Raw genomic sequence first — 23,553 nt, forward strand, 5'->3', positions numbered from 1 at the left:
TGGTATCTCAGTTGGTGCAGTTATTATTTTTTTCTACCGTAGAAAGTAACTTTTCCAAATAAGCCATTGCAACATTTAGCATACAGTGAAACTTAATTTAAATTGGCCCCCAATGTAGCAGCCATTACTGTGGGCTTTTTAGTGTGGTATATATAAGTGAGGCTACATTGGAATATTGTGATTTATATTTTTAGTACTTCTGTGCAAATCTAGATTAAGCCTATACATACATTAGAATATTTTTATATTACCAAGTTAAGATTAAATATGATATTTTCACACAAAAAAAAGTTTGAGCTGGAGTCACAAATGATCTAAGCATGAGTGAATGGCTGGGTGTCGGTTACCTGATTTTAACTGCTGGACTAGTTTGGCGTGCACTCCACCGGTCACCCTAATGAAGACTAACGCAACTAAAAATAATTTATTTGCCTATCTCCAAAAACTTGAGTGAATTTAAAATGACCTGTGATTCACTTGCTGTCATGCTGCTAAATTGGAATGCAGTTCAGTATTTTAATGTGTGCCAGGACATTTTCTGCATGGGGCGTGTGTATGTGGAACTAAGAGGGGAACACACGACATTCTATTGTTTATTTTCTCCTGTGGAAAAGATTCTTGACCCCTTCCTCCATGGACTTGGGTTCATGCATCATGGTCATGGGTTTGTTCTTCAGCGCTGCCTCTCTCATGCTGTGGTAGACGTACTCGTTCTGCTTGAACATCCTCAGTTCCATCTCAGTCTGCACGCGCATTGACTGGAAGGTGGGGGAGAGGTGTCACAGCACTACTTTAATCCTAATTTTTCTTTTCTGATAGACTTGTTGCTAAATGTAACGTTCAGGTTACACAAACTAAATAATGATGAAAAAAAAAACATTGCTAGATTGAATCATCTGATATCACCAATAATTAAATTTAAGATCAACATCACAAGGTGACCCCATTCCTTTCGTACCTCCAAGTCCTTGGTGATGGGATGCATGGGGCCGTGCGTGACCATGAGAATGGCGTAGGCCTTGCAGATCATCCCGTGGCCCACCTCGATCAGGCCGGCTTGCCAGTGGGTGACTCCCGCTCGCATGGCCGCCATACCGAGGGTCGGGTTATTGGGGTGGTACAGCTTCCTACCCAACATTTTACAAAATATTTGGACTATTCTTGGAATAAATTCAATTTCCTGTTGCGTATTTTGAAATATATAAGCTTATTGAAACAAGCTGCGTCATTTTGAATCAACCCGTACTGCTTGGTGCAATAAATAAATAAAATCTTCTCTACATACGTGTAGCCTTCCACCATTTTGCGTGCGTATTCGGCAGCTTCCTCAAAGTACTGCAGGTAGGCCTGCACCTCGCTCATGGTGCTCCACATCCTCAGGAGGTAAATGTGCGTGTCGGCCAGGATGGGCTCCGTCTTCTCTATGCACTCCTTGCAGATCTTCACCACCTGAAGGAAGAAACAATACAGGATGACAATTGAGTGGCTTCCATCTCAAAGCCGTGATGTGTCGACTCACCTCGTGATAGTCGCCCTTTAATCGGGCCTGATCCATCTTGTCCAGCATCTGATAACAGTAATCTGTGGATTCTTTCACTTGCTCCTCTGACGGCTTTGCAGAGGAGGGATGCCCATGTAAATGTAATGTGACAAAACAAGCATTGGACAAAACTTCTCTTGATACGATCGCCTCACCCGGTAGTTTGTACTTTTGACCTTTAATCTGTTTTTGTATTCATTTTTGTTTTTTTAAATGCAAAACACGCCACTGAGTGATTTACAATAAATACCTTTCTGCAGCGTCAGCCGCCATATTTAGCTGTTTGCATTCACAGATAAAAAGCTTAACCCTTCTAGAATATTCTTTGCTTTAAATAGCCACCGTGTCTCTTCTCATGTTTCCTTTATCAGAGGTGAGTGTGCTGCCTCTAAACATAGTGTGAATGTTTCAACCAAGTTTACATCCTGCATTCTCAGAGGAGACAAATGGAAAGGCCAACCTTGACGCCATCCTGTTCCCTGCCTCCCATCTTCAGGTCATCTTTGATGCGCTTCTTGCAGTGGTGGCACGTGCAATCAAAGAAGTACTGCGTCTTCAGTAGCCTCCGTCTCTCCTCCGACACGTTGATGAAGTCCACGTAGGAGACGGTCAGCTCCTCGCCCTCTGCGATCTTCCCCAACGAGCGCAGCTCAATCCTGAGGGGCGACAAAGAAGTTCTGTCAAAGCGTCGGTCAGCGCACATTTAAGGTTTTATTTGTATTACTGTTTTAGCGGATGATCTTATTATTGGTGTGATGATAAACCCAAATTCACAAAGTGGACACAAAGTGGACACAAAGCAGCTTTCGTGTAGATGAGTAAACATATTAGCAGACAAATTAGGAAGATAAAAGTCAGCAAATATGATCCACTGATATATTTATAGATGCATAGAAAAAGGTTAGCATCTTTACGTGTGTTAGCAGAAAAGTTGGAGGTCACTTCAAAATGGCAAAGGTAAGCTGCAATGGGAGAAATTGAACACAAAGTTGTTCATAGACAAACCACACACACAATTTAGACTAAGAGGTAACGCACCTCCGTTGAGAATGATACAAAGTATTCACAGCTGACTGACTGAAAGACAGTTTTATACACACACGCGCACACATAACACAAGGTCACGTTGAAACCGGACAGTCCCAGCAAGTGTTAAGCAGAGGCACCAGACGGATTGACTCACTTGCCGTGGTTGAGGATGACACTGCAGTTGGGCCAGCAATCGTGATTGACCAGGCATAAATTGGGGAACAGGCCCACCCCCACGGCCTGAAGGCCCCGCTGGTCGCTCACAGTGAAGCCGTTACAGTTAATCTGTACGTAGAACAGTCAAATAAAGTCTATTTATTATTATCCCTTTAGCACTTAGCAGCGTTGCCTCCTTATCATTCTTGTTTGCATGTTATAAATAGTTCACATTTATGGTTCATTGAACCAGCACTTAACAGCTATTAAAAGTTCACGGGTGAGTTTATTCTGTTGGTCTGTCTGTATGGAAATTACTTTCACATTGCTTTTTATGATTGCCAACTTCTGTACAGTTATCACTCCGTCGGCACACATCATCAAAACAATCTTGGAGTTGTGTCAATGGTGAAATAAAAAACACATCAGCGCTCACCAATCCAAAAACATGCGAGATGACTTCGCTAGTGTGCTGCTTGCAATTACGAGGCCAGTAGTCCAGGAAATTGTGGACATCCACTTTGAACTCCTTCAGATCGTCTTCTGGCATGTCTTCGATGTGGTCCTCCAGCTGGTCCAGCGTGGTCAGCTGCGTGTCGGACACCACGTCGCCCTCTTTGTCCAGACGCCACATGATGCGAGCTACCAAGCTGTACCAAAGGGACAACCATACACATTGACATCCTCACCTATGTTAAATTCAGCGTTCTCAACTCACCGGATGTTCTCGTTGGGCGCTTTGCCGAAGTTTTTGATGGCGGAACATTCTTGCTTGTGTTCGGCCCAGCCGGCCCGCTGGCAAGTACGGTCGCAGTAGTGAGAGAACTTGCATTGGCCGCATCGCTGCAGTTTGTCTTGTCTGCGGAAACAGCTGTGGCAGATGCGCTCTGCAAGACTGAATAGTATAGTACGGATAGTGTTAGAATGTGTTCAGGTTGAGGGTATTAGAGAAACAAAGACTAAATAACAGGTAAAATAGAAAAAAAAATTCAAAATAAAATGAAAATGCTTTTTTTTAAAAGAAACTAACTGAGATTCCATGTTAAGTTTATGAAACTAACTACAACTATAATTCTAGCAATAAAATAATTTGTTTTCATTTGTGTGACTTAAAAAAAAAAACTAATACTAAAACTAATTTAGAAATAAATTTAAAAAATAAACAAAAAAGAAAAACTAATGTAAACTAACAAGCCTGGTCTAAAAATTTAAATTAACTGAATTTATTCATTTATTCATAATGTTAGTTCAGATCCACATACATTCATCTCTACCGGTATCAACATTTATGCATTAATCTGAAAGTGATCTGAAAATTTTTGAAAAACTTGACATTGTCTCTCCAAATGCAGTGGAAGACCTTATTCTAGAACACAAGTTAAATTAATAAAATATACTGTATGACTCCCTCCCCCAAAGCTCTTACCTGTCAAAGACAACAGCTGCGAGGCTGGGCTCGGAAAAAATAACGTCCCCGGCCCAAAATTCCTTGTTAGCTTTCAAGCCCCTCCCCTTTCCAGGTGAGTCAAATATTGTTATATTCTCCATAGCTGTGGCACTGTTTCCTGGAATGCTTGAGCACAGACGGACGGAGGACGACAGGAGCGTCTTGCTGCTGGCGGCTGACTAAGTGGTCAGTTAGGGGCTGGCTTGCTTCATAATCCCAAACACCAATCGTCTTCTTTTAGAAAGACAACTGCACATTGCCTGGCAAAGGTACGAAAATAGCCAGCAACTTGTTGAGCTGGACCACCAATGCACAGAACGTGGGTTGCAGTACAAATGCGACATCTCGGTCGGAAACGTTTGTCAACGTAGCTTCAAATCGAATCAGGATTCCTCTGTAATTCGCTCTCACTCTAAAAACCATTCAGGTTAGTTTGTTTTTTCATGGATGGATGCATGTGTCAACTTAACAGGCAGGAAGACCCCCATGGCTCCCATGACTTGGTAGGTGCCATGTCCCACAGGGTTATTTTTGGCCCTCACTTGTTTCTGTCTGTCAAGAATCCGAGGTGATGTTGGACAGCTGCGAGAAAATTCACGCACACACATCCTATAGACCCGCCCTCCAAAAAGTCTGACTTCACTGTTTGTGCTTTCTAACACACACAGACACACACACACAAGCATAAACTATTTTTAACTACTCCACTCATAAGACTTTTTCGCTGTGCATAAAACTTATTTTATTGTTAGCAATGGTTAGCATGCTCAAGGGCCCACCATGTTTCATGTTTAGCTATACAGACATGAGCCAAAGCATTTTATGTATATGTCGCGTAAATATCCGGAAAATGAAGCCAAAGATATATTCTGTTGTTATTACAATTGAAAGAAGTCAATTTGTGACCCTGTGGCAAAATCATTGTCTAAAAGAAGTCTCATTAGCTTGGTTGCAGATTCATGACATGGGTGCAGATGACACTGGATGCCGGTCAATCTTCGAATATCCTCCTGCATCTCTGTGTCCATTGGCCCTGGATGATGAAAAGACAAACTTATTAAAAGGCATTATACGATAGAAACATTTAAAAAAAACACAATGAAATGATAAATCAAAATAGAGGAGAAACATTGCATTTTTTTTCTTACTGGCCAAAATCAAGTGCGCACGTACCTGGCGAGTAGCTGAGCACTTTGACGTTGGGATTCTCAGCTGCCAGCACCCTGAACATCATCTCCCTGGCTGCTTTGGCGGTGCAGTAGAGCACCCAGGAGGGCAGCGGCTGCACAGCAAAGGTTGAGGTGCAGTTGACCACGCTCCATCGCAGTCCAGCTCGCGGTGGAAAGGCCTGCAACACTCCCGCGGTCAGCGCCAGCACGGAGCTAATGTTGAAGGCCAGGTAGGAATTGACCCGGTCGAGGTCAGTGAAGTTCTCAAACGGGGAGATGTCACCCAATGAGGCTGGTGGAGAGAAGAAACATGTCCGTACTGAAATGTTATCTTCTCAGCAAAAAACATTCAAACTAGTTCATGGTTGGGCTTTCCGCATGGCAGTGACTCAGAACTTACTGCGAGAGGAAACAAAGTAGCTCAAGAAAAAGCATAGTAAGGTCATGGATGGGTTTAAAATCCAGACCTCAAGCAAGAGTTTTTCGAAGAAGAAGTGGGTCAAAACCCTTTTTCTGTTCTAAAGAAAAATGCATTGAAAAACGTGCACAGGGTCTCACCGGCGTTATTGATAAGAAGCACGTGGTCTATTTCTTTGAGACTCTGCTGTCTTGCCATGTCCACGGTGATTTCCACGCCATCTTTTGTGCCCAGATCTGCTGCCGTACAGTAAATGGCCACATCCTGGATGTCCTTGAGGTTTTGCAGCAGTTCATCCTTCAACTGCTGGAGCAAAAGCGTGGAGCGAGCCACCAGCAGCAACACGGAACCCGGCTTGAGGTAGTCTGCCACCTGGGGAAACAAGTGACATTGTCCTTCTCTTATGTGTTCTTCCCAACCAACATGCTGACTACTTACAAGGTTCGCAAGTGCCCGTCCGAATCCTTTGGAAGCTCCTGTGATGATGCACATGCACCTTCCCAAAGTGGTTCCATTTGCGTGAAGAACTCCAGACATTACTCCCAAGTTGAATTGCTAAAGCTGAAATGAAAGAGCGGATTCGGGAGAGGAGAAATACTCTCGCTGAATGTGAGCCTTGCGGTACTTTTATAAGCTCCCAAGAACAGGGATTTCATGCTCTCCATTTGATAGTCAAGATAGTCTTGGCTAGTTTTTACATCGGGAACTAATGTAATATTTCACGTTAAATGCAAAACAAGAGGCAGCATTTGCAGCGCCCTGAGTTGAACTACACGCAAATACACAATTTTTCGCGCATATCAAGGAAGAAAATAAAAACCCACACCGCAATGGATAATCGCTTTGGATGTTTTCCCACCAATATCCAACAATCGGGACTTTGTTGAGTGGGAGAGCAATAAAATTCTGGAAAAATCTTGGAAACTTTTCAACAAAACCAAAGAGCCAAACGAACAAAATTTGCAAAACAGAAAAACACTATTTTTCCCCAAAAATATATTATAATATAGCCTAAGATTACATATCTATTGTAACTCTTTCTTTCTATCACGTGGCAACAGTATTTGGTAATTATATCCTGAAATGAACTACGAGATTTTTAAAAAGTGAGGGAAATTACAAACTAAATCTAGATTCTGTTGTCCAAGAAAGGATATTTTCTCTGAACCATGCAGAAACTCACTTGACAAGGACTCAGATCCCTAAAGAGCCGGATTTTAAAGATCACGGCGCCCTCTTGTGGCCAACTGAAACAAAAACACCCGTATTGAAAGTATGCAGCATTTTCTATGCAAATTTGCTATTACGTCATTCTGGTTACATTTCTGTAAGAGTGCAGATGTAATATCTTTGTTTTGTTATGTTTTCAATAATCAGTCATTTCTGCACTCATTTCTGCACAATATTCTTCACAACCTCCACACTTCTGAACTTTTCATGAGCTAAACTCGTAACATTTAATACAGAAATGGGGAACCTAAGTCCTGAGCCATTCAGTCCAGGGGAGCCCTTCATCTAAATAAGAACTGTTTGTAAAATTTTGATGAGTAAATGCCTCTTTGCAGCCACAAAGACAAAACGTTGTCGCCACTGCAGTTGAAACTCAGGTAGAGCTCCCTCTAAGCGATTTCTATCTCCATCCAATCCATCCAGCTCCACGTCCATCCAGGCAATTCTCCCGAGGGAGAGCACCGACTGGCCGGATGCCAAAAGGGGGCGTTTGCATCATGCAGCCAGAGGGGCGGGTCCAGAGGTGGGTGTGTGTCTCTCAGCTGATGCGCGTATCAACCGAGCGACTCCATCATCAGCATCCGACGCTGACAGCGGTCGAAGACGGCATCCCCAGCTGCACCGACGCGCGGCGGCATCGCACGATGATCGCGGCCCGCGAGATGCGGCGCTGACAGCGGAACAACAACGCGGAGCCTGCAGAAAATAGTGAGTATCGTCTATGACGACGGAACGCATCGCGAGGGTTGCTGTGCACAGTCGCTTGGAGATGGGGAGGGGTAAAACAAAAACAACAAAAAAATTGATGATAATCATAGTAATCAAAAGGCGCTGCGTTTGAACGTCCGCCCATGTTAACGAGGCCCGTGGATTTGAGTCGGGGTTAGGATGGCGAGGAGGATTCCACGCGCGGCTGCAGCCACGGGGCCTAGTGAGTGCGTGGAAGCGCGGTGCAATGAGGGCTCGATGCGGATGCTGCTATAAAGCCGCCCTTGCCGCCCAGGGATGCAGAGAAAAGAGGGAGTGAGAGAAGGGGGCGGGGGGGGGGGGTCGTGAGGGGAGAGGGCCACAGAGGCACCTACCTATAAAACACATTCGACTACTACTACTCGTTCCACTGCTACTACTGCTACAGTCACCCGAGAGGAAGTAATGTAGATACATTCATACTTGTTTATAAACTGTACGTGTTTGTGTGTGAGTTCCACTCAGCTATCATAATATTAGGTACACCTGCATCCCCCTCACGTATGAAAATAAGGTGTTATTATCGATTGGAAGCACATCTCAGGATGATGCACTGCTGTTGGACACCACTGCAAACTATAATCATAAGAATAGGCATGTTGTTGAAAATGATGGCTCTTAGAATGAAATAAAAATGTGCATTATTATTTTTTGCATAGGCAGAGTTACTAAAAAGGACATTTTGGTAAGACCGGATTGTAAATGCATTGAATGTGGATCATTGTTTTACTTTTTGTTTTATGAAAAAGTGCTGAAGCGTATGATTATATAGATGTTGTTGTATGTTTACAGTTGTGCCAATAAGTTTACATACGCTGGCAGAATTTGTGAAATATTGGCAGTTTTATGGAAAATATGATATAGTGGTCATGTTTATCAACAGTAATTGTTGTTAGCACAGCTGTTCATGAACATTATTTGTGTTTTACATAGCACATTGTAATTTGGGTCGCTAACTTCTTAGCATGCTAATGGGCCCCCATTTCATGGAAACTTTAGATGACATCTGTCATGGCTTGTTCATTTGAAGATAAATTGAATTTTTAATTCCGATGCTACAGATGATAGTAAATGATCCTGGGAAAAACTGGCTAATGTTCATCTTAGTTTAGTATGTTAGCATACTGCTATGAGTGAGAATGTGGCTAAGATTTTTTGCCCCGTTGCCAAATATCTGCAGGACTGCCTGTGTCATGGCAAAAACATGTTTTGAGGAAATTTTCCATCGAATGTCACATGATAACTTGGAGCCTATAAGGATGCAGTTTAGTTTCATTCGGTCAACACCAAGCGAAGTTTCTCTGCTCACCATTTAGTCGAATCCTATTAATGCAATAACAATATTGTATAACACCTCTCATTTCTCTGTGTTCCTCTAGTGTGTGTGCCCCCACTACCTGCATTAGGTTGTGATGACCCACACTGCATCCAAATGTTTCTGTGACCCTCCCCAAACCTGACTCCTAACCTCTAACCCCTGACCTTTGACCCCCTCACTATGGGCAGTGTTGGCAGTGGGGTGGCAGGCGAGCAGGAATTTGCCATGAAGTCCGTAGGCACGAGGACCACGCTGCCCCGCGCTCCACCTCTTTCGCGCCGTTGCCCCGGCGACCGCAGCTGCAGCGCAGAGCGTCTGCCCCGCCCCCCCGCGACTATATCTGACGGGACGGCCTCTAGCGACGAGCGAGGGAGCGTTAGTATCGGCACCGGCACCTGTACCGACCGGCCCACTGAAACGGCCTCCACCACCAACACGGAATGTACCATGGCGGCGCCCAACAACAACAGCCAGCTGGAGTGCGGCAACGCGGCCCTCAGGAGGGAGTGGGAGAGGGAAAGGCAACGAGAACGGGGGAGAGACAGGGACCGGGACCGAGACTGGGACCGGGAGAGGTTGGATAGGGAACGAGAGCGGGAGAGGAACCGGGAGAGAGAGCGGGAGCGGGTGGAGAGAGAAAGACTGGAGCGAGAGCGGGAGAGGGAACGGGAGAGAGCTCGAGAGAGGGAGAGGGAGCGGATCGAGAGGGAGAAGATCGAAAGGGAGCGGGAGCGAGAACGGGAACGAGAGAGGGAGAGGGAACGAGAGAGGCTGGAGGGGGAACGACTGGAACGGGAGAGAGAGATGCAGGCCGCGGGTCTGGACGTCTGCGGGAACGTCGTGGGCCGAGGAGCCAACGAGAAGAACAGTGTTGGGGTGAACCAGCATCAGCACAGAGAGATGGTAGCCGCCAGAACCGACGGTGAAAATAACCCAGCGGGACACAACCCGCCCAAAATCATGGCGGTGTCGGGAAAACTGGAGCAGGTACTTGCGAATACCCTCTTTTCTCTCGCTCTTGATTCAACTGAAGCTTCGTCCATCCATTTCTCTCCCACACTGCAAAAAACAGCCTTGAGAAACAGGAACAAAGCAATAGCATGCGGAATTTATGTATATCACTTCGTTTTGGCAAAATTGTGGGCCGGTACAGCAGGAAAATTGGACTTGGCAAGAATTCTTAAAATGGAAGTCCAGTCAAAAATGGTCTTATTTTGTAGTCGCTGATGAATACATTAATTTCATCCTCCCACTATCTATTTCCCAGGCAATGCAGAGAGACACCGGTCTTGTCCGTCCCTCCGCCTTCAAACCGGTGGTTCCGAAGAGTTTCCACTCCATGCAGAACCTCGTGGGCCAGGCAGGCGGGGCTGGGAGCGAGGGCAAAAGCGAGGCGAGGGCCGAAGGCTTCTGTGAGGGGAGAGGTGGCAGGAGAGGCAGGGATGGTGGAGGGGGGGAGGCAGGAGAAGTGCCGGAGGCCCTGCTCCTGGACCAGGAAAGCCCTGTGAGGGTCACCAGAGGTGAGGGAGTGGGAAACCCTAATGAGGTGGTTCAGGGGGGGATGTCCGACTCAGGCAGGAACTCTTTGACCAGCCTGCCCACCTACACGGGTTCGGGCTCTGGTTGTGGACCTCCGGCCGTACTTGGGCCGCTTAGTGCTTCCACAAGCCACATCAACAGGTTAGGCATGGCCGGTGCGGCAGCGGGCTTGGACAAGATGGAGAAGCCCGGCTACCAGGTAGGCACTCCTACATACATGCATGATGTGGCATCACTACCAAATGCACTTTTTGATTTTGTCTCCAGAACGGGCTTTGTGCCTCAGACAGTGGTCGATCTTCATCGGGGAAGAGCTCCTCGTCCTATCAGAGGCTGAGTCACATGAATGACGCACCCGGACCGTTACGCCCCTCCCCTTCCTCGGATGACATCATCCAGGACCTGGAGGACCGCTTATGGGAGAAAGAGCAAGAGGTCAGTATTTGCATGACTTATTTTACACTTTATAATATTTCCCAATTTCTACCTCGACCACCAGGTGCAGCACATGCGCCGCAACCTGGACCAAAGCGAAGCTGCCATTATTCAGGTGTTTGAGGAGAAGCAGCGAGTATGGGAGCGACAAATGGACGAGCTGAGACAGAACTATGCCTCGCGCTTGCAGCAGGTGACCTGATTTCTGATTTCCAACCATTGTCCGTAAAATATTGCTGCATGTTTTCTTCTAAGCCACATGTGCAAACTATTGAACATGTTGACTTACAGTACGTAGCTGTACATGCTAATGTCATGAAAACCCAAACTCAACTTCATCAATATCACGCACATAAAATGAATATTTATCGACAGGTTACGCGGCGTGCACAGCGTTCGCAGACCGCCCTGCAGGCCCAGATAACCCGTTTGTCCCAAGACAAGAGAAGACTCCAGGAGGAGATGGCAGCCCTACTTGCCCAGCGAGAGGAGCTGGAGAGAAAGTGTCTGGATTACAGGAAGGAGCAGGCTGACATATTGCCACGTCTGGAGGAGACCAAGTGGGAGGTGAGATACAGTATGAGCACTTGAACCAAATGAAGTGCAACCTGCAAAGTTGAATGTAGTCACAGTCTGTACGGTTTAATTTGTGAGATATCATTTTAAATCGATATACAATTTTAAATTGAGATATCATTTGAATTGGTTTCGTTACCATGCTTAACATTTCTCAAATCATCCTTCATCATTAAAACAAATGGAAATGCCATTAATATGTTCCACTCCACTTCAAAAAAAAATTAAAAAAAATATTTTTGTTTTGTTTTTTATAAAGAAACCTGCACTGTAGAATGTTTTACATTTTAAAAACTATATAGAATTAGACAGTCACATAAAAACTCACCCTTGACGCAGGTGTGTCAGAAGGCCGGCGAGATCTCCTTGCTGAAGCAGCAGCTGAGAGAAAGTCAAGCTGAGGTGACGCAGCGGGCCGGAGAGATGGTGGCTCTCAGGGGCCAGCTCAAGGAGCTCAACGCCCAGCTGAGAGAGCAGGAGGAGGCCATGCTCGGACTGAAGGAGTCCTACAGCTCCAAGAGTCTGGAGTTGGAGAAGTGCGAGGCGGACCTGAGGAGGACTCTGTCCGAGGCCAGTTCCAAATTTGTTTCCTCTCGTGGCATGGAAAACAAGCATATAAATTGAGCTCTTTATGTGCAAAATTGAATTTAATAGCAAGTTATCAACAATGATGATACTGAAAAAGAGTGAAGAGAATAAAGCACAGAAATATAATTTCCCAATAAGTGCAACTGCTAGATGTAGAAAGGTTCCAGTAAATCCAAATAATTGAAATTCTAATCCGCAAAATCCATGTTGGGAAGGAGTATCAGGAGTATGTCGACGTGGGGAATGAACAACATTCAGCCAAAGCCAAAACAATTTCAGGTTTTTGTGCCGGATGAGCTTATAAGAAGCTTGCGTAGATAAAATATGCATATTTGATGTAATAGCTTGAGGTTCATGGAAATTAAGAAAGAGTGTCTTAAAAATCCATCAATTTTCAGCAGTTTTTTTTAACAGAGAGAAACTACAAACATCATACAAAAGTATTATTTACAAATTATTTACAAATAACATTTTTGTTCATTGATCTGTGCCAGTGAGAGATGCACAAGTGATAGGCGGAACAATTAAATGCTTTTTGCCATTTTAACACAAACAAAGCACCTTCAAATCACACGTGGCCCCAAAAATGAATGTGTTTGATTTTTTTTTCCTCCAGGTTTCCATCCTCCGAGAGAAGCTTGGTGTTTTCGAGGCAGAGGTCTTGAGTCTAAAACGAGCCCTGAATGAAGTCAGCAGAGGAGCCGAGGTCGTCATGAGCCCAAATTTAGCCGCCGCGGGCCTTTTGCCACCCTGGGGAATGGTCCACTGCCCGCGAACTCCCGGTGATCAATCGACCAACTCGCTCCCCCCTACGGCCGACACCCTGCTGAGCCTTCAGAGTGATGAAGCCAAAGCTCAGAGGCAGGAGGCTCAGAGGCAGCAACGAGAAGAAGCGCAGTGGCAACAGCGTCAGGACGCGCACGCGCAGCAGGAAATGCAGATGCGGCAGGACGCTCACCTACGCCACGAAGCCCAACTCCGCCAGGACGCTCACCTCCGCCACGAGGCCCAGTTGCGCCACGAAGCCCAGCTCTGTCAGGAGGCCCAACAGCGGCAGCAGGAAGCTCACTGGGACGAAGCGGGCGAGCTGCGCAGACAGCTGGAGCAGCTTCAAGCCGCCTTACGCCTCGAGCGCCAGCAACGCGAGCGCCAAGCCCTCAACTTCGACCAGGAGCGACACACCTGGCAGGACGAGAAAGAGCGGGTGCTGAAATACCAAGCCCAATTGCAGCTGAGCTACGTGGAGACCCTGCAGAAGAACCAGGCTTTGGAGAAACGCATGAGCCAACTGGGGAACAAACCCAGCGCCGCGTGCACCGTTCCCACCACCACTGTCACCAACACCTCCCCGTCCTCCTCCTCCGGTTCGCCACCACCGCAATCCCTCTCGGCTCTGTCTCCTCAACCGCCTCCATCCCTCACCCTCACCCTGTCCCCGCCCTGCGAAGACCAGAAGGGTCCGCCTTCTCTCCACCAGCTTGCCCCTCCTTGGGCAGGACCTTCACGCCTGGAGAGGATAGAGTCCACTGAAATTTAAGAACACATTCAGAGAAACTCGAAATGCCCACTGACCACATCACATCGTACTGTAAGAGCATTTCAACTGACCACACACAAAAAAAAACACAGAATATTTGAAGGTACAAGTAAGATGATCAAAACAGAAAGTATATCAATTTTTAGACAGCCTTCCTCCAGGACAACAAACTGACAATGTTTAGGTGACAGCACTAACACAGCGGTCGTTGATTTCATTCCCGTGCCAGGAAAAAAATAAGGACCAAGACAATCAGGGATATTGTCAGAAATTGCAACAACAGTATTATCATTATTATTATCATGCGATATTTATTATTCATTGTAGGTCTGTGTCAGTCGTATAATGTACAAGTAGAACTAGTGGTCAGAGTGTGTGACGTTAACCTGCATTTTTGGCCAGAGAGCGCCTTACTCCATCGTTTCCAGCATGTGTACGAGAAATAGTCGTGCTGGGGTTAAAAAAAAAAAAAAATACAAGTGTGAATTCAATTTTTAGTGCTTTGATTATATATATGTCTATATAGGTCAATCACTTATTTCTCATTCGGCGACATCACACTGGACTTTTATCATTGAAGTCAGTTTTCATTTCATGCACAATGTCCAACATGCATGAGTCAAACATATCCTCAGATACAACAGAGCTTATATTTTCTCAAATAATACTATTAATAATAAATTGAATATATGTTGAGCTGATAATCAACCCAATCCAAATAATGAGTTTGAAGCGTTTACCTTCACCTGCGGTGACTAAAACTGAACGCTAGTGGTCAGTGTTGATCTACAATGGTGCTCCGAGATGACTTTCTTTCCTCCTTAAACTGTAAAACAGTGGAAAGAAATGAATGGAAGCACACCATCTCAATTAGTCAGGAAATAAATCCCAAAGTGAAAAAAATAGAGAATGTATGATAAACAAGAAATAAATTCTTATAGTTCTAGATTGTACATGTGTGTGTGTGAATGAGGGAATGTGTGCGTGTGTGCCAGTTTCTAAAGACGATAGAGGGACTAGTGGCAATACTGCAAGTAAATCTATATTAAGAAAGAATTATTTCATTTTTTTGAGGACAGTAGAATGAACATGGAGGGAAGTAGGTGTTAGAGTTTGTGCATCTGATTGCATAGTTTATTTAGATTGAACAATGGGAGAATTCAGCCTAACTGCACTACATCATGTCCATGCAGTTGACATGTACATTAGAATCCAGTGTGAATATCATGGCTTTTATATGTGGTGTACATGCCAGCATACAAAGATGTTGCTCAAGAATATTAACGTATCGCTAGGGTATCACATATAGTATGATCATCTTTATTACTGTTATTATAAATGACAAAGAAAATGTGCCATTGAGTTTTCCTTTGTGTTTTTTTAACTGTGTAGATAGCCTATTGGTCTATCATATGGAGGTGTAACCATAGCAACCTTGTCCCAAAAAAGAGAAAAGATGCTCCTTTTGATGTAGGTGATAAATGTAGTTGCCACATTGCATAACTGTTTAGAGAGCAAAATCAATTTTATACATGTTTCAAGTTTATTGTTTATAGTTATGTTATTAGTATTGTTCTGGCTTGATTAAAACCACATCTTTGTTAAGATCAGATGACTGAATAAACGTGAATAATTCAGCTATTATTGTGGGACATTGTATTCCTTTTTATTGTGGTATATGTTTATTTAAATTAAGGAGATCAAGTATTGAAATTGGTTCAAAGCAGATTGGAACTAGTAAAATCTTTTTGCTACTCAACATGATTGCACGACTACACTTATTTTTCTCAAATACTCATTATGGATACCAAAACTAGGTAAGAAAAAATCCCTCATTGACTAGCATGAAAGCTCCTGGTCTCCAGTGATACTGTTTAAAACTGGTGGAAAACATCTAAATTGTCTTTCAATACTTTTCTGAGGGAATTATCACAGGCATGTTTGACCACGAACTTGTCCAGACAGTGCAACATGCGTCATAATACTAGATACTGGCATGCAAAAAATTCAAGAATTCAAGAAATTCAAGAAAAATAATTCAAGAAATTCAAGAAGAAGAAAAAAAGGTCTTCACGTAAAATTATATTATTAAAACCTGATCGCCAGAAAATGCAACTGTACACACAAAGTAAAGATAATATGCAACTGTATAAACAAAAAATATAATAATAATAAACGTACTGGTGGTGTAACTTGATTAAAAAAAAAAAGGTGAGGATGTCACTCACGTGGCCATTTTGTTAAATTTGTACCATTTTGCATTCCGTAGTTGTTTGCACTTGTGCTGAAGACTAGCTATGAATGAAACTTTTAAAGGCTTGGTACGCTGAGACTTAAAGTGCTGTAAATTGGCAAAACAAATTAAAACCGCTTTAAGTATCTTTCAGAATTACTATTGTTTTAATTTATGAAAGTCATTCATTTCGCATATACCCCGCAACATATGCAAACGCTTAAATACGCCGCAGTTTGCTCCTTCTCGCATTCCGTATTTATTACCGGTCAAGCTAGCTTACTGTGTTTACGCTTTACAGCAACGAAACAACAGACAATAGTTCGTTTTCCCAATTTATATTGTTATATCGCTTGCGCAAATTATATTTTCTTCTGGCGGCAATCGACAGCAATTGCTCGATGACACATTCAATCAAATGCACATATAAACGCGACTTTACTGGCTCCTTATTTGTTATCTGAACGTCTTTGTGCATTGTTGTTACCTTGACCTGCGTTAATGAAAAGTGAGACAGTCACAGAAGTTGCACGTCATTCACCGCTATTTGCTGTACGACTATGTTGAGCTTTTTAATTGTGCTTCCTTGACCTATTGGAGTTCCTTGTATCTGAATTGGAATGTGTTTTTTCCTCTCAGGTTGAAAAACATGGTCGTCAATCTTTGCCAGCCACACTTCAATCCGAGCATAAATTGCAATAAGGTATTATCCACCCATTCATCATGGAAGATTGTCTTTTGTGCCAAATCACAATAGAGATTGCATCAGGGCACATGAAACGTGTTTAATAGTTTGATAGTCATTCTTACCATCCATTGTAATTATGCCTCAAGTCACAACTTTTACTTTATGCAGTTAGACTCTTGACACATGACCACAATTATGTTATTGTCTCTACTCTATCCAGTTAATCATTCAGCGTGTCTTGTGAAAGGGTAGAAGAAATGTGATAGACTTGGAAAGAGGGAAAAAAACTGAAGGGTGGGGGACAAAAGGCTTGAAAATAAAGACGCCGAGGGCCACAGTGGTGTGTGGGAGCCTGAATCATCGCTGGCCTTATGCTCTTTTATTGTCGTTTTGTCATATAAGAAAAGATGCATTTTCTACACACTCGCAGCTTCTGCTTAAATTCATTTCAAAGAATTTGTCACCTCATCCTTGGGCGCTCCTCTCAAGTTCAAAGGTCTTCAATCCTTTGCACAGCACCCTTGTCTTGCCGAGTAGTTTGTCGGAGGGCAATGGACAAATGGATTTCAATGTGGAACATGTTTTTATACAAATGCCTTTATATAAATAGATTTTAGTGCAAAGAAGCTTTTTTTTGGAGGTGACTTGTTTCCTAAAATTTAGTTTTAGTAAGTCTTTCCAGTCGCATTGGCTTGCTTTTATTGTTTTCCAGTTTCTGATTGTTTCTTTCATGTCCCTCTGTAGTTGTGTGCAGATGGTTACGATGTCACAAACCTTATATCAGCGGATCCTACTGTGCAAAGGCGGGGCTTCAAGCTGGAGTACTTTTTACGTCCTCCTGTGCAGGTGAGATGTTGCTTCGTTCAGAGGTGTATTTTTGTTCAACCGTCAACGTTCAACAGGTAACGTTAAGGTTCGGCTTCCGGGTGGAGCTGTGCAGAATAGATGTGGAGCTATGGCCTTGGGGCATGGACCGAGGACAGTGCAGCAAGAGACTGGAGATCAGCACCAGCTCTGATCCGCTTCCTCCTCCGAATTTTGGCCAGGATCAGTTTAAAAATGGCCTCCGGGAGGAGCAGAAGAGCAGAAAGCAAGAGGAACCCCGTCAAGCTCGTCAGTCGAATGGCCATCAGTGGAATCTCCAGGCGCAAAAGTGGGGTGGGAAGGCTTCAGATGTGTCTCAGCAAAGGCCTCAGACTCAATCAGGCAGTTCTGAGCAAGACTTTAAATTGGTGGGCCGTTGTGAGCTCAAGGAGGAAACCAAAGTTAGTTTCTCCCGTCCTCCTTTTCAACTGCGGCCCCCCTTTGTGTGCCCGCCTCCTCCTCGCCCCAGCGACAGTCGGCAAGAAGAACTGTGGAGCCGAGGACACCTTTCCTTGACTTCCGTCACGCAGCTCCGCGTGACACTGCCTTTCGGCGGCTCGGCGTCCGCTCTGGGTCTCAAGGCTTTGGCGGTTTGGGGGCTGCCGGCTCGTTGCTGCCCCCCGGAGGAAGTTGAGAAGATTGAGCACGCTCACAAAGCCAGTCAAAGGTCACGATGTGGCCATGTCCCAGCAACTGTCAATCAAATTAAGCAGTCCTGCTCAAACACACCGAGGTAAATATGTTGCCTTATTACTGAGCAATCATCCTATCTTATATTAATACCATGCTTGATTAAAAAAAAAATGGTCTTAAGCTTACTTCAATTATTGGTAGAAAATAAATCACTACAATTTGACTTCACTTTGTGTTTCACTTCTGATCCTAGCGCAGAATGTCTCAATTCAATCCCAGAAGAGTTCCTTGACCCCATCACTCAGGAAGTAATGTCGCTTCCCATGCTGCTCCCGAGTGGCGTGTCAGTGGACAGCACCACCCTGGAGGAGCACCAGAAACGGGAAGCCTCGTGGGGGAGACCAAGGAGCGACCCTTTCACCGGCGTCCCCTTCTCCGCCACCTCCCAGCCACTCCCCAATCCTCAGCTGAAAAGACGAATCGACCACTTCGTCCTGCAGAACGGCGGCGCGAGGAGGGACGGGACGACAGGAAGAAGTGGGGAGGCAGAAAAGCCAAACGCCTCCAGGTTGATTGGCTCTTTGGCGGCAAATATAATCGAGGACAACGTAACGGGACAGTCGTCAGATTCTGGAAACATTCCATGCGACTCGAAGCTTTACAACAAAAACACAGCGCTAAATCGTAACGGCGGGAGGAAACGACACCTGAGTGGATCAGAGGCAGATGTGCCACAGCTACTACCTCAAGCCAAACAACCAAGAAGTCACACAACACCAGGTAAGTCATACCAGCATCAAACAACTGGAAAATAAGTGGCCCATTATGAACAAACAAAAAATAAAGACAAACTAAAAGCAAAAAATAGCTATTGCGATACGTCCATCCTTGCTGTGTCTTGTCTTCTTCAGGGCCAAGCAGCAGCAGCGGTGGCTCGCATGAGCAACATCTGTCATCCAGCCTGGATGATGCCCTCATAGCCGTCTTAAAGGGCAGACCCTCCTTTACGTCAAACTTATCCACGCGGGGGACTGGCGCTCCTCCCACCGGGTCAGTGGAAGCCTCAACTGTACGACAGGCTACTGCTGCAGGTGGGCACTGGAAAAATGAAAAAACATCAAGACAATCACAGTCACATCATTTTGGTTTCACAACAAAGGACCAAGACAATCACAACAGGTGTCAGCATAATAGCAAAATGCCTCTTCACCATGTTTGCTTTGAAACGGGGGATCCGCTAATTGATCAAAGCTCTGTCAGGTTTATATTCACTTTGCATTTTTTAATGTATTCAGGAGCAAAACCATTTATACACCACTAGCAGAATTTTAATATGGATTCTACAGTACCACCCCTGCCTCAGTTTGTGGCAACCCTTCGCATTTTTTTTTTTCCCCCCTTCCCAGGCGAGAGGACGTGCTCATCTTGTTCCTGCGCGCTCTCCCCATACTCGATGCCGGCATCGCCAGTTTACCGGCTCCTCTGCGGCCACTTGCTGTGCCGCCCCTGCCTCCAAAGTAACTCGGCACCTGCGCTCAACTCCATCACCACCACGACATCCTCCGCCTGCTTCCTGTGCGCAACCTGCCGAACTCCCTCGTCTCGCAGCGACATCCTCCGCGTGCATCACTAGCCTGCCCGGAGACAGTACAAGGCAACAGTCTGTTCCCAAGGCGGAGGCACGGAAACGGTGTTTGTCCTTGTTCATCGCTACGTTCTCAGGCGTACAGAGGACGTCAAGAAGTATTGCGTAAAACTGTTTAGGCAAAAAAAAAATAGAAGATTGTCGTCTTCTCTCTCTTTTTCTAGTCTATTCATTGAACACTGCAGCCTTGGTTCAGGCACCTTGTGGACACACAAAGGGGCTTGAGGATAGTGAAGCGTCACCAGGGTCTAAATGCACAAAGATGAAAGCACGGAGGCTGAGGCTTCACAAGATGTTGACCTTCTCATGCCGCACATCCTCCATTGGACATTTCAACTGCTGTTTTGAACAGTTGGAAAAATAAATGCGGAATTTAGGTCAATTGCAGAAATTAAATCCAATTTTAAGATCGAATGATTTTAGCCATTTTGTGCTAACAACCACTCCACAGGTATTCCGTGTCTGTCCTTCTTCAGAGCTGCCACCGAGCGTGCAAAAAGATCCAAAGTCACAAAAGACTTGTATATTACAACCTCGTTGACAAACATGTTGGTCTCCATGACAACATCAAGTATAATCAAGGTTGTGATCTTGCATCCGCTCTTGGAGAGCTGCATGCAAAATGGTGTCCTATAAGAACAATAATAATAACCTGAGCTTTCTTTTGTTCAATGTAGTAAATAAATATTCAACCTTTTTATATTTTATACAGCGCATGTCGACATTAGGGTGAGCTGGAGCCTGTCTGAGCTGACTGGAGAAAACAAGTTGGTATGGTGAGACCCCTATGTCACAATTCTATGTGTGGCTTGTCCACATTTCGGGCAGTGTAATATAAAAGTATAACAATAACATACAGTAGGTGCAAACAGTTATACAGTATAAGTTGCTCTTTGCAGAGGATAAAGTATAGATGCCTCTGATGTCCTGTGAAATAATTTTGAGGTATCTGTACTTGACTTTTTTTTTAATGCCTTTAAATTTTACTCCCTACATTTGAAGCAACTTTTACTCCTTACTCCTCAAACTAGGCTTGTTACTTTTTTCATCTTCCACTATTGAGGACACCTCTGCATGATATAAATAAATGCGCTTAACTGCTAATAAGCAAGACAACATCTAATAGGTGAGCTAAAATGCAGCACATGCAACACAAGTGGATTTAAAATGCTAATTTTGTTTGGATCATCGAGTCATAAAAACAAAGCAAAGAAGGTTAATCAAAGTAACCTTGAGGTTGCGCCATAAGTAGTTTTAGATGTTGATTGGACTGCTCGAGCACGAAGTGCTCAATAATGGCTGACAAATGCTTGATTAATCGTGTTAAAGGTTTTCCTCTTTGGACTTGTTTCTTCTTTACAGTTTGTCCTTTTGCCAGCAGCCTGATTATTGTCGCATGTGGAATACAGACAAAAACATTTGTTGCCGTTGGGGCGGATAAGTGATGCGCAAACACATTCGCCTCGACCTCTCTGGTGCGCCTGTGACGTCACGTACAAGTGTCAATCAAGCACTTAAAAGCGAGGTAGCGGGCGGTGAAGCATCCCGCAGCAAACGAAAGCTCAGCATTGATCAGCAGCAATGGCTCGCTCCTCCGTGCTCCCCCTGTGCGTCCTGGGACTCCTCGCCTTCTCCACCGCGCTCTCCTCCGCCTGCTACATCCAGAACTGCCCCCGGGGAGGCAAGCGTGCCTTGGCCGAGACTGCACTCCGACAGGTGGGCAACATCTTTCTTCTTCTTCCTTATACTGCACAATTTTACTGTAAAAATATCTTTTGAATAAAATTCCAAAATAGACATAAATTTGGGTACTGTACATAATATATGTGACGTTTTTTGATGTTTAAAATGCTCATATTTTATGTTTGCCGAATATAATTGTAGTTAAATAATATACATTTGAAAAATGTAATTCATTAACAACAAAATATCTTTAAATTGATAATATAATTTACCTTTCTGAAATACGTAGGTCATTGGCACCCTCAAAATTTAAAAAGGAATGTTCTTATAGATTAATATTTTTTCAGAAATATTTAATTCAAGTTTAAAATTGAATAATTAAAATATGTAACATTCGAAAATGGAGTACATTGCTAACTTTGATTAAAAAAAATTGCAATATTTTATATTTTTTTCAACATTACAAAAAACATTTTGGTTTAAACTTGAGTACTGAAATGTGTTTCATTATTTTGCACATCTTTATAGTTTTAACATTATGATGTGCTGTATCAGATTGGGGGATAAGAACTAGCAACACGATTAGGACTTTTTCTTTTAATCCTAATGAGCAAAAAAAGTACTAATGTAAAAAAAAATTGGAGTTGACGGACTTTAACTTCAAAATGACACCAATGGAGTTACCCCACTCTAGTTCTGTGGCACTTTAAAATTAATATTTGTGAAAAATGTCCTATTTTTGCCTTGCAGTGCATGTCATGCGGCCCAGGGGAAAGAGGCCGCTGCTACGGCCCCAACATCTGCTGCATAGACAACTTTGGCTGCCTTCTGGGCTCCCCGGAAACGACTCACTGCGTGGAGGAGAACTACCTGCTTACCCCCTGCCAAGCTGGTGGGCGACCCTGCGGACTTGAGGGGGGCCACTGCGCCGCTTCGGGATTCTGCTGTAACTCTGGTGATAAATCAATCTCTATCCTTTCATTTTCCAACATAAAATGTCAGCGACTGTACGTGTGTTCACTTGTTTGAACTGGTTTTGGGTTTACCTCGCAGAGAGCTGTGCTGTGGACTCCTCCTGCCTGGGGGAGGTTGAGTTGGAGAATCCTGCCCAAACTTCTGCAGGGAGCTCACCTGCAGAGTTGCTCATGCGCCTTCTCCATGTAGCTACCAGGGGACAGACTGAGTACTAAAACGCTGTCGTCACTCTTACTCACTTAAATGCCTTTGAGACTCCCAACCTGAAACATACACTCACTTAAGTCGGTGTTTATTTAAGCCAAGTGCACATATTTTACATTTGAAAAACTTCAAGAAAAGAAAGAAAAAGAGATGAAATATTGAAGATCTTGCCTCAATTTCCGCCATCTAGTGGAAGAGCACAGAATTGCTCTGCTTGTCACTATAAGCCACAGGCAAAAAGAGATAATCATTATTTGGAGTAAATAAATCATTTTGAGCCTAAATAAGTGAAAGCGGATAGGGGGTGTTTGGGGATCAATGACTCCAGTCACAACCACTTCTATTTAATGTAACGCAAATAGTGTTATGACGCCTTGTACTCTGCCCTTCCATCACTCTTTGAAATAATAAATAAATTATGTGCATTTGAGATTTGCTACTGTGTTCATTAATGTACAAAACGATGCGCATATTGTAAATTAATTTTACTCCCAGTGCACCCCAGTCTTCTGATCATGCATAGTAGCCAACCAAAAATGCAATTAAATAAGATGCCATAGTAAGTTAAACAACAATGCTTGACCAAGTAGGTGTATGTGACTTTTGAGTGAAAATGGAATAAAACAATATAGAGTATGTTATGATATTTGTCTTATTATAAATTCCCAGAAAGCTCACTGGAAAGGCTCCAGATTGTAACAAAGACAAGCACTACAGAAAAGTGGATATATGAATGTGAATAAATCTTAAGATTCCGATTCTTGGAAAAGGATATGAATAATGAACATCTGCTCGCAGATGTGTTTCAGCATGTGCACGGGTGAAAGTGTGCGTGCGTGTGTTTTGTGTTCATTCCAGCCCGATTACAATGCGGCGCCTGTTGGATTTTGTCAGTTAAA

The 23,553-nt window shown here is 44.1% G+C and overlaps 5 protein-coding genes across 12 annotated transcripts; 3 read left to right on the top strand and 2 right to left on the bottom strand.

The window, feature by feature from the left end:
- Positions 1 to 581: 581 nt before the first annotated feature.
- On the bottom strand, positions 582 to 4,412 carry smyd1b (SET and MYND domain containing 1b). 2 transcript variants are annotated; one of them, XM_037258807.1, is made up of 10 exons: positions 4,152 to 4,412; positions 3,444 to 3,620; positions 3,162 to 3,375; positions 2,724 to 2,854; positions 2,579 to 2,617; positions 2,001 to 2,196; positions 1,520 to 1,612; positions 1,286 to 1,449; positions 959 to 1,127; positions 582 to 758 (listed from the first exon to the last, which is right to left on the bottom strand). In XM_037258807.1, exons 1-10 carry the CDS (start codon positions 4,271 to 4,273, stop codon positions 594 to 596), a joined length of 1,470 nt encoding a protein of 489 aa, XP_037114702.1. In that variant the 5' UTR covers positions 4,274 to 4,412; the 3' UTR covers positions 582 to 593. The 2 variants fall into 2 exon arrangements, with proteins under 2 accessions (XP_037114702.1, XP_037114703.1); XM_037258808.1 differs by lacking the exon at positions 2,579 to 2,617.
- A 483-nt stretch (positions 4,413 to 4,895) lies between these two features.
- Positions 4,896 to 7,171, bottom strand: sprb (sepiapterin reductase b). Its single transcript, XM_037258809.1, has 5 exons — positions 6,943 to 7,171; positions 6,198 to 6,320; positions 5,900 to 6,131; positions 5,346 to 5,633; positions 4,896 to 5,205 (listed from the first exon to the last, which is right to left on the bottom strand). Exons 2-5 carry the CDS (start codon positions 6,294 to 6,296, stop codon positions 5,051 to 5,053), a joined length of 774 nt encoding a protein of 257 aa, XP_037114704.1. The 5' UTR covers positions 6,297 to 6,320; positions 6,943 to 7,171; the 3' UTR covers positions 4,896 to 5,050.
- A 437-nt stretch (positions 7,172 to 7,608) lies between these two features.
- Positions 7,609 to 15,369, top strand: lzts3b (leucine zipper, putative tumor suppressor family member 3b). 2 transcript variants are annotated; one of them, XM_037258805.1, is made up of 8 exons: positions 7,609 to 7,697; positions 9,116 to 10,041; positions 10,322 to 10,792; positions 10,861 to 11,028; positions 11,093 to 11,221; positions 11,404 to 11,595; positions 11,944 to 12,174; positions 12,809 to 15,369. In XM_037258805.1, the coding sequence occupies exons 2-8, from the start codon at positions 9,235 to 9,237 to the stop codon at positions 13,727 to 13,729; spliced, it is 2,919 nt and encodes a 972-aa protein (XP_037114700.1). In that variant the 5' UTR covers positions 7,609 to 7,697; positions 9,116 to 9,234; the 3' UTR covers positions 13,730 to 15,369. The 2 variants fall into 2 exon arrangements, with proteins under 2 accessions (XP_037114700.1, XP_037114701.1); XM_037258806.1 differs by lacking the exon at positions 7,609 to 7,697 and having other exon boundaries at positions 7,721 to 10,041.
- A 649-nt stretch (positions 15,370 to 16,018) lies between these two features.
- On the top strand, positions 16,019 to 20,492 carry ubox5 (U-box domain containing 5). Of its 5 annotated transcripts, none has more exons than XR_005098818.1 (7): positions 16,019 to 16,665; positions 17,395 to 17,496; positions 17,553 to 18,247; positions 18,401 to 18,927; positions 19,059 to 19,238; positions 19,554 to 19,869; positions 19,957 to 20,492. XR_005098818.1 is itself a non-coding variant. In XM_037259285.1 (7 exons), exons 2-7 carry the CDS (start codon positions 16,612 to 16,614, stop codon positions 19,778 to 19,780), a joined length of 1,785 nt encoding a protein of 594 aa, XP_037115180.1. In that variant the 5' UTR covers positions 16,019 to 16,514; positions 16,602 to 16,611; the 3' UTR covers positions 19,781 to 19,943. The 5 variants fall into 5 exon arrangements, 3 of the variants coding, with proteins under 3 accessions (XP_037115180.1, XP_037115181.1, XP_037115182.1); XR_005098819.1 differs by having other exon boundaries at positions 19,554 to 19,837; XM_037259285.1 differs by lacking the exon at positions 19,957 to 20,492 and having other exon boundaries at positions 16,019 to 16,514; positions 16,602 to 16,665; positions 19,554 to 19,943.
- LOC119127379 (arginine vasopressin) lies at positions 20,480 to 23,295 on the top strand. 2 transcript variants are annotated; one of them, XM_037259288.1, is made up of 4 exons: positions 20,480 to 20,568; positions 21,155 to 21,508; positions 22,226 to 22,430; positions 22,529 to 23,295. In XM_037259288.1, the coding sequence occupies exons 2-4, from the start codon at positions 21,374 to 21,376 to the stop codon at positions 22,663 to 22,665; spliced, it is 477 nt and encodes a 158-aa protein (XP_037115183.1). In that variant the 5' UTR covers positions 20,480 to 20,568; positions 21,155 to 21,373; the 3' UTR covers positions 22,666 to 23,295. The 2 variants fall into 2 exon arrangements, with proteins under 2 accessions (XP_037115183.1, XP_037115185.1); XM_037259290.1 differs by lacking the exon at positions 20,480 to 20,568 and having other exon boundaries at positions 21,153 to 21,508.
- Positions 23,296 to 23,553: the final 258 nt, after the last annotated feature.

This window comes from Syngnathus acus, chromosome 9, assembly GCF_901709675.1.
Source record: "Syngnathus acus chromosome 9, fSynAcu1.2, whole genome shotgun sequence".
Taxonomy (NCBI): Eukaryota; Metazoa; Chordata; class Actinopteri; order Syngnathiformes; family Syngnathidae; genus Syngnathus; species Syngnathus acus.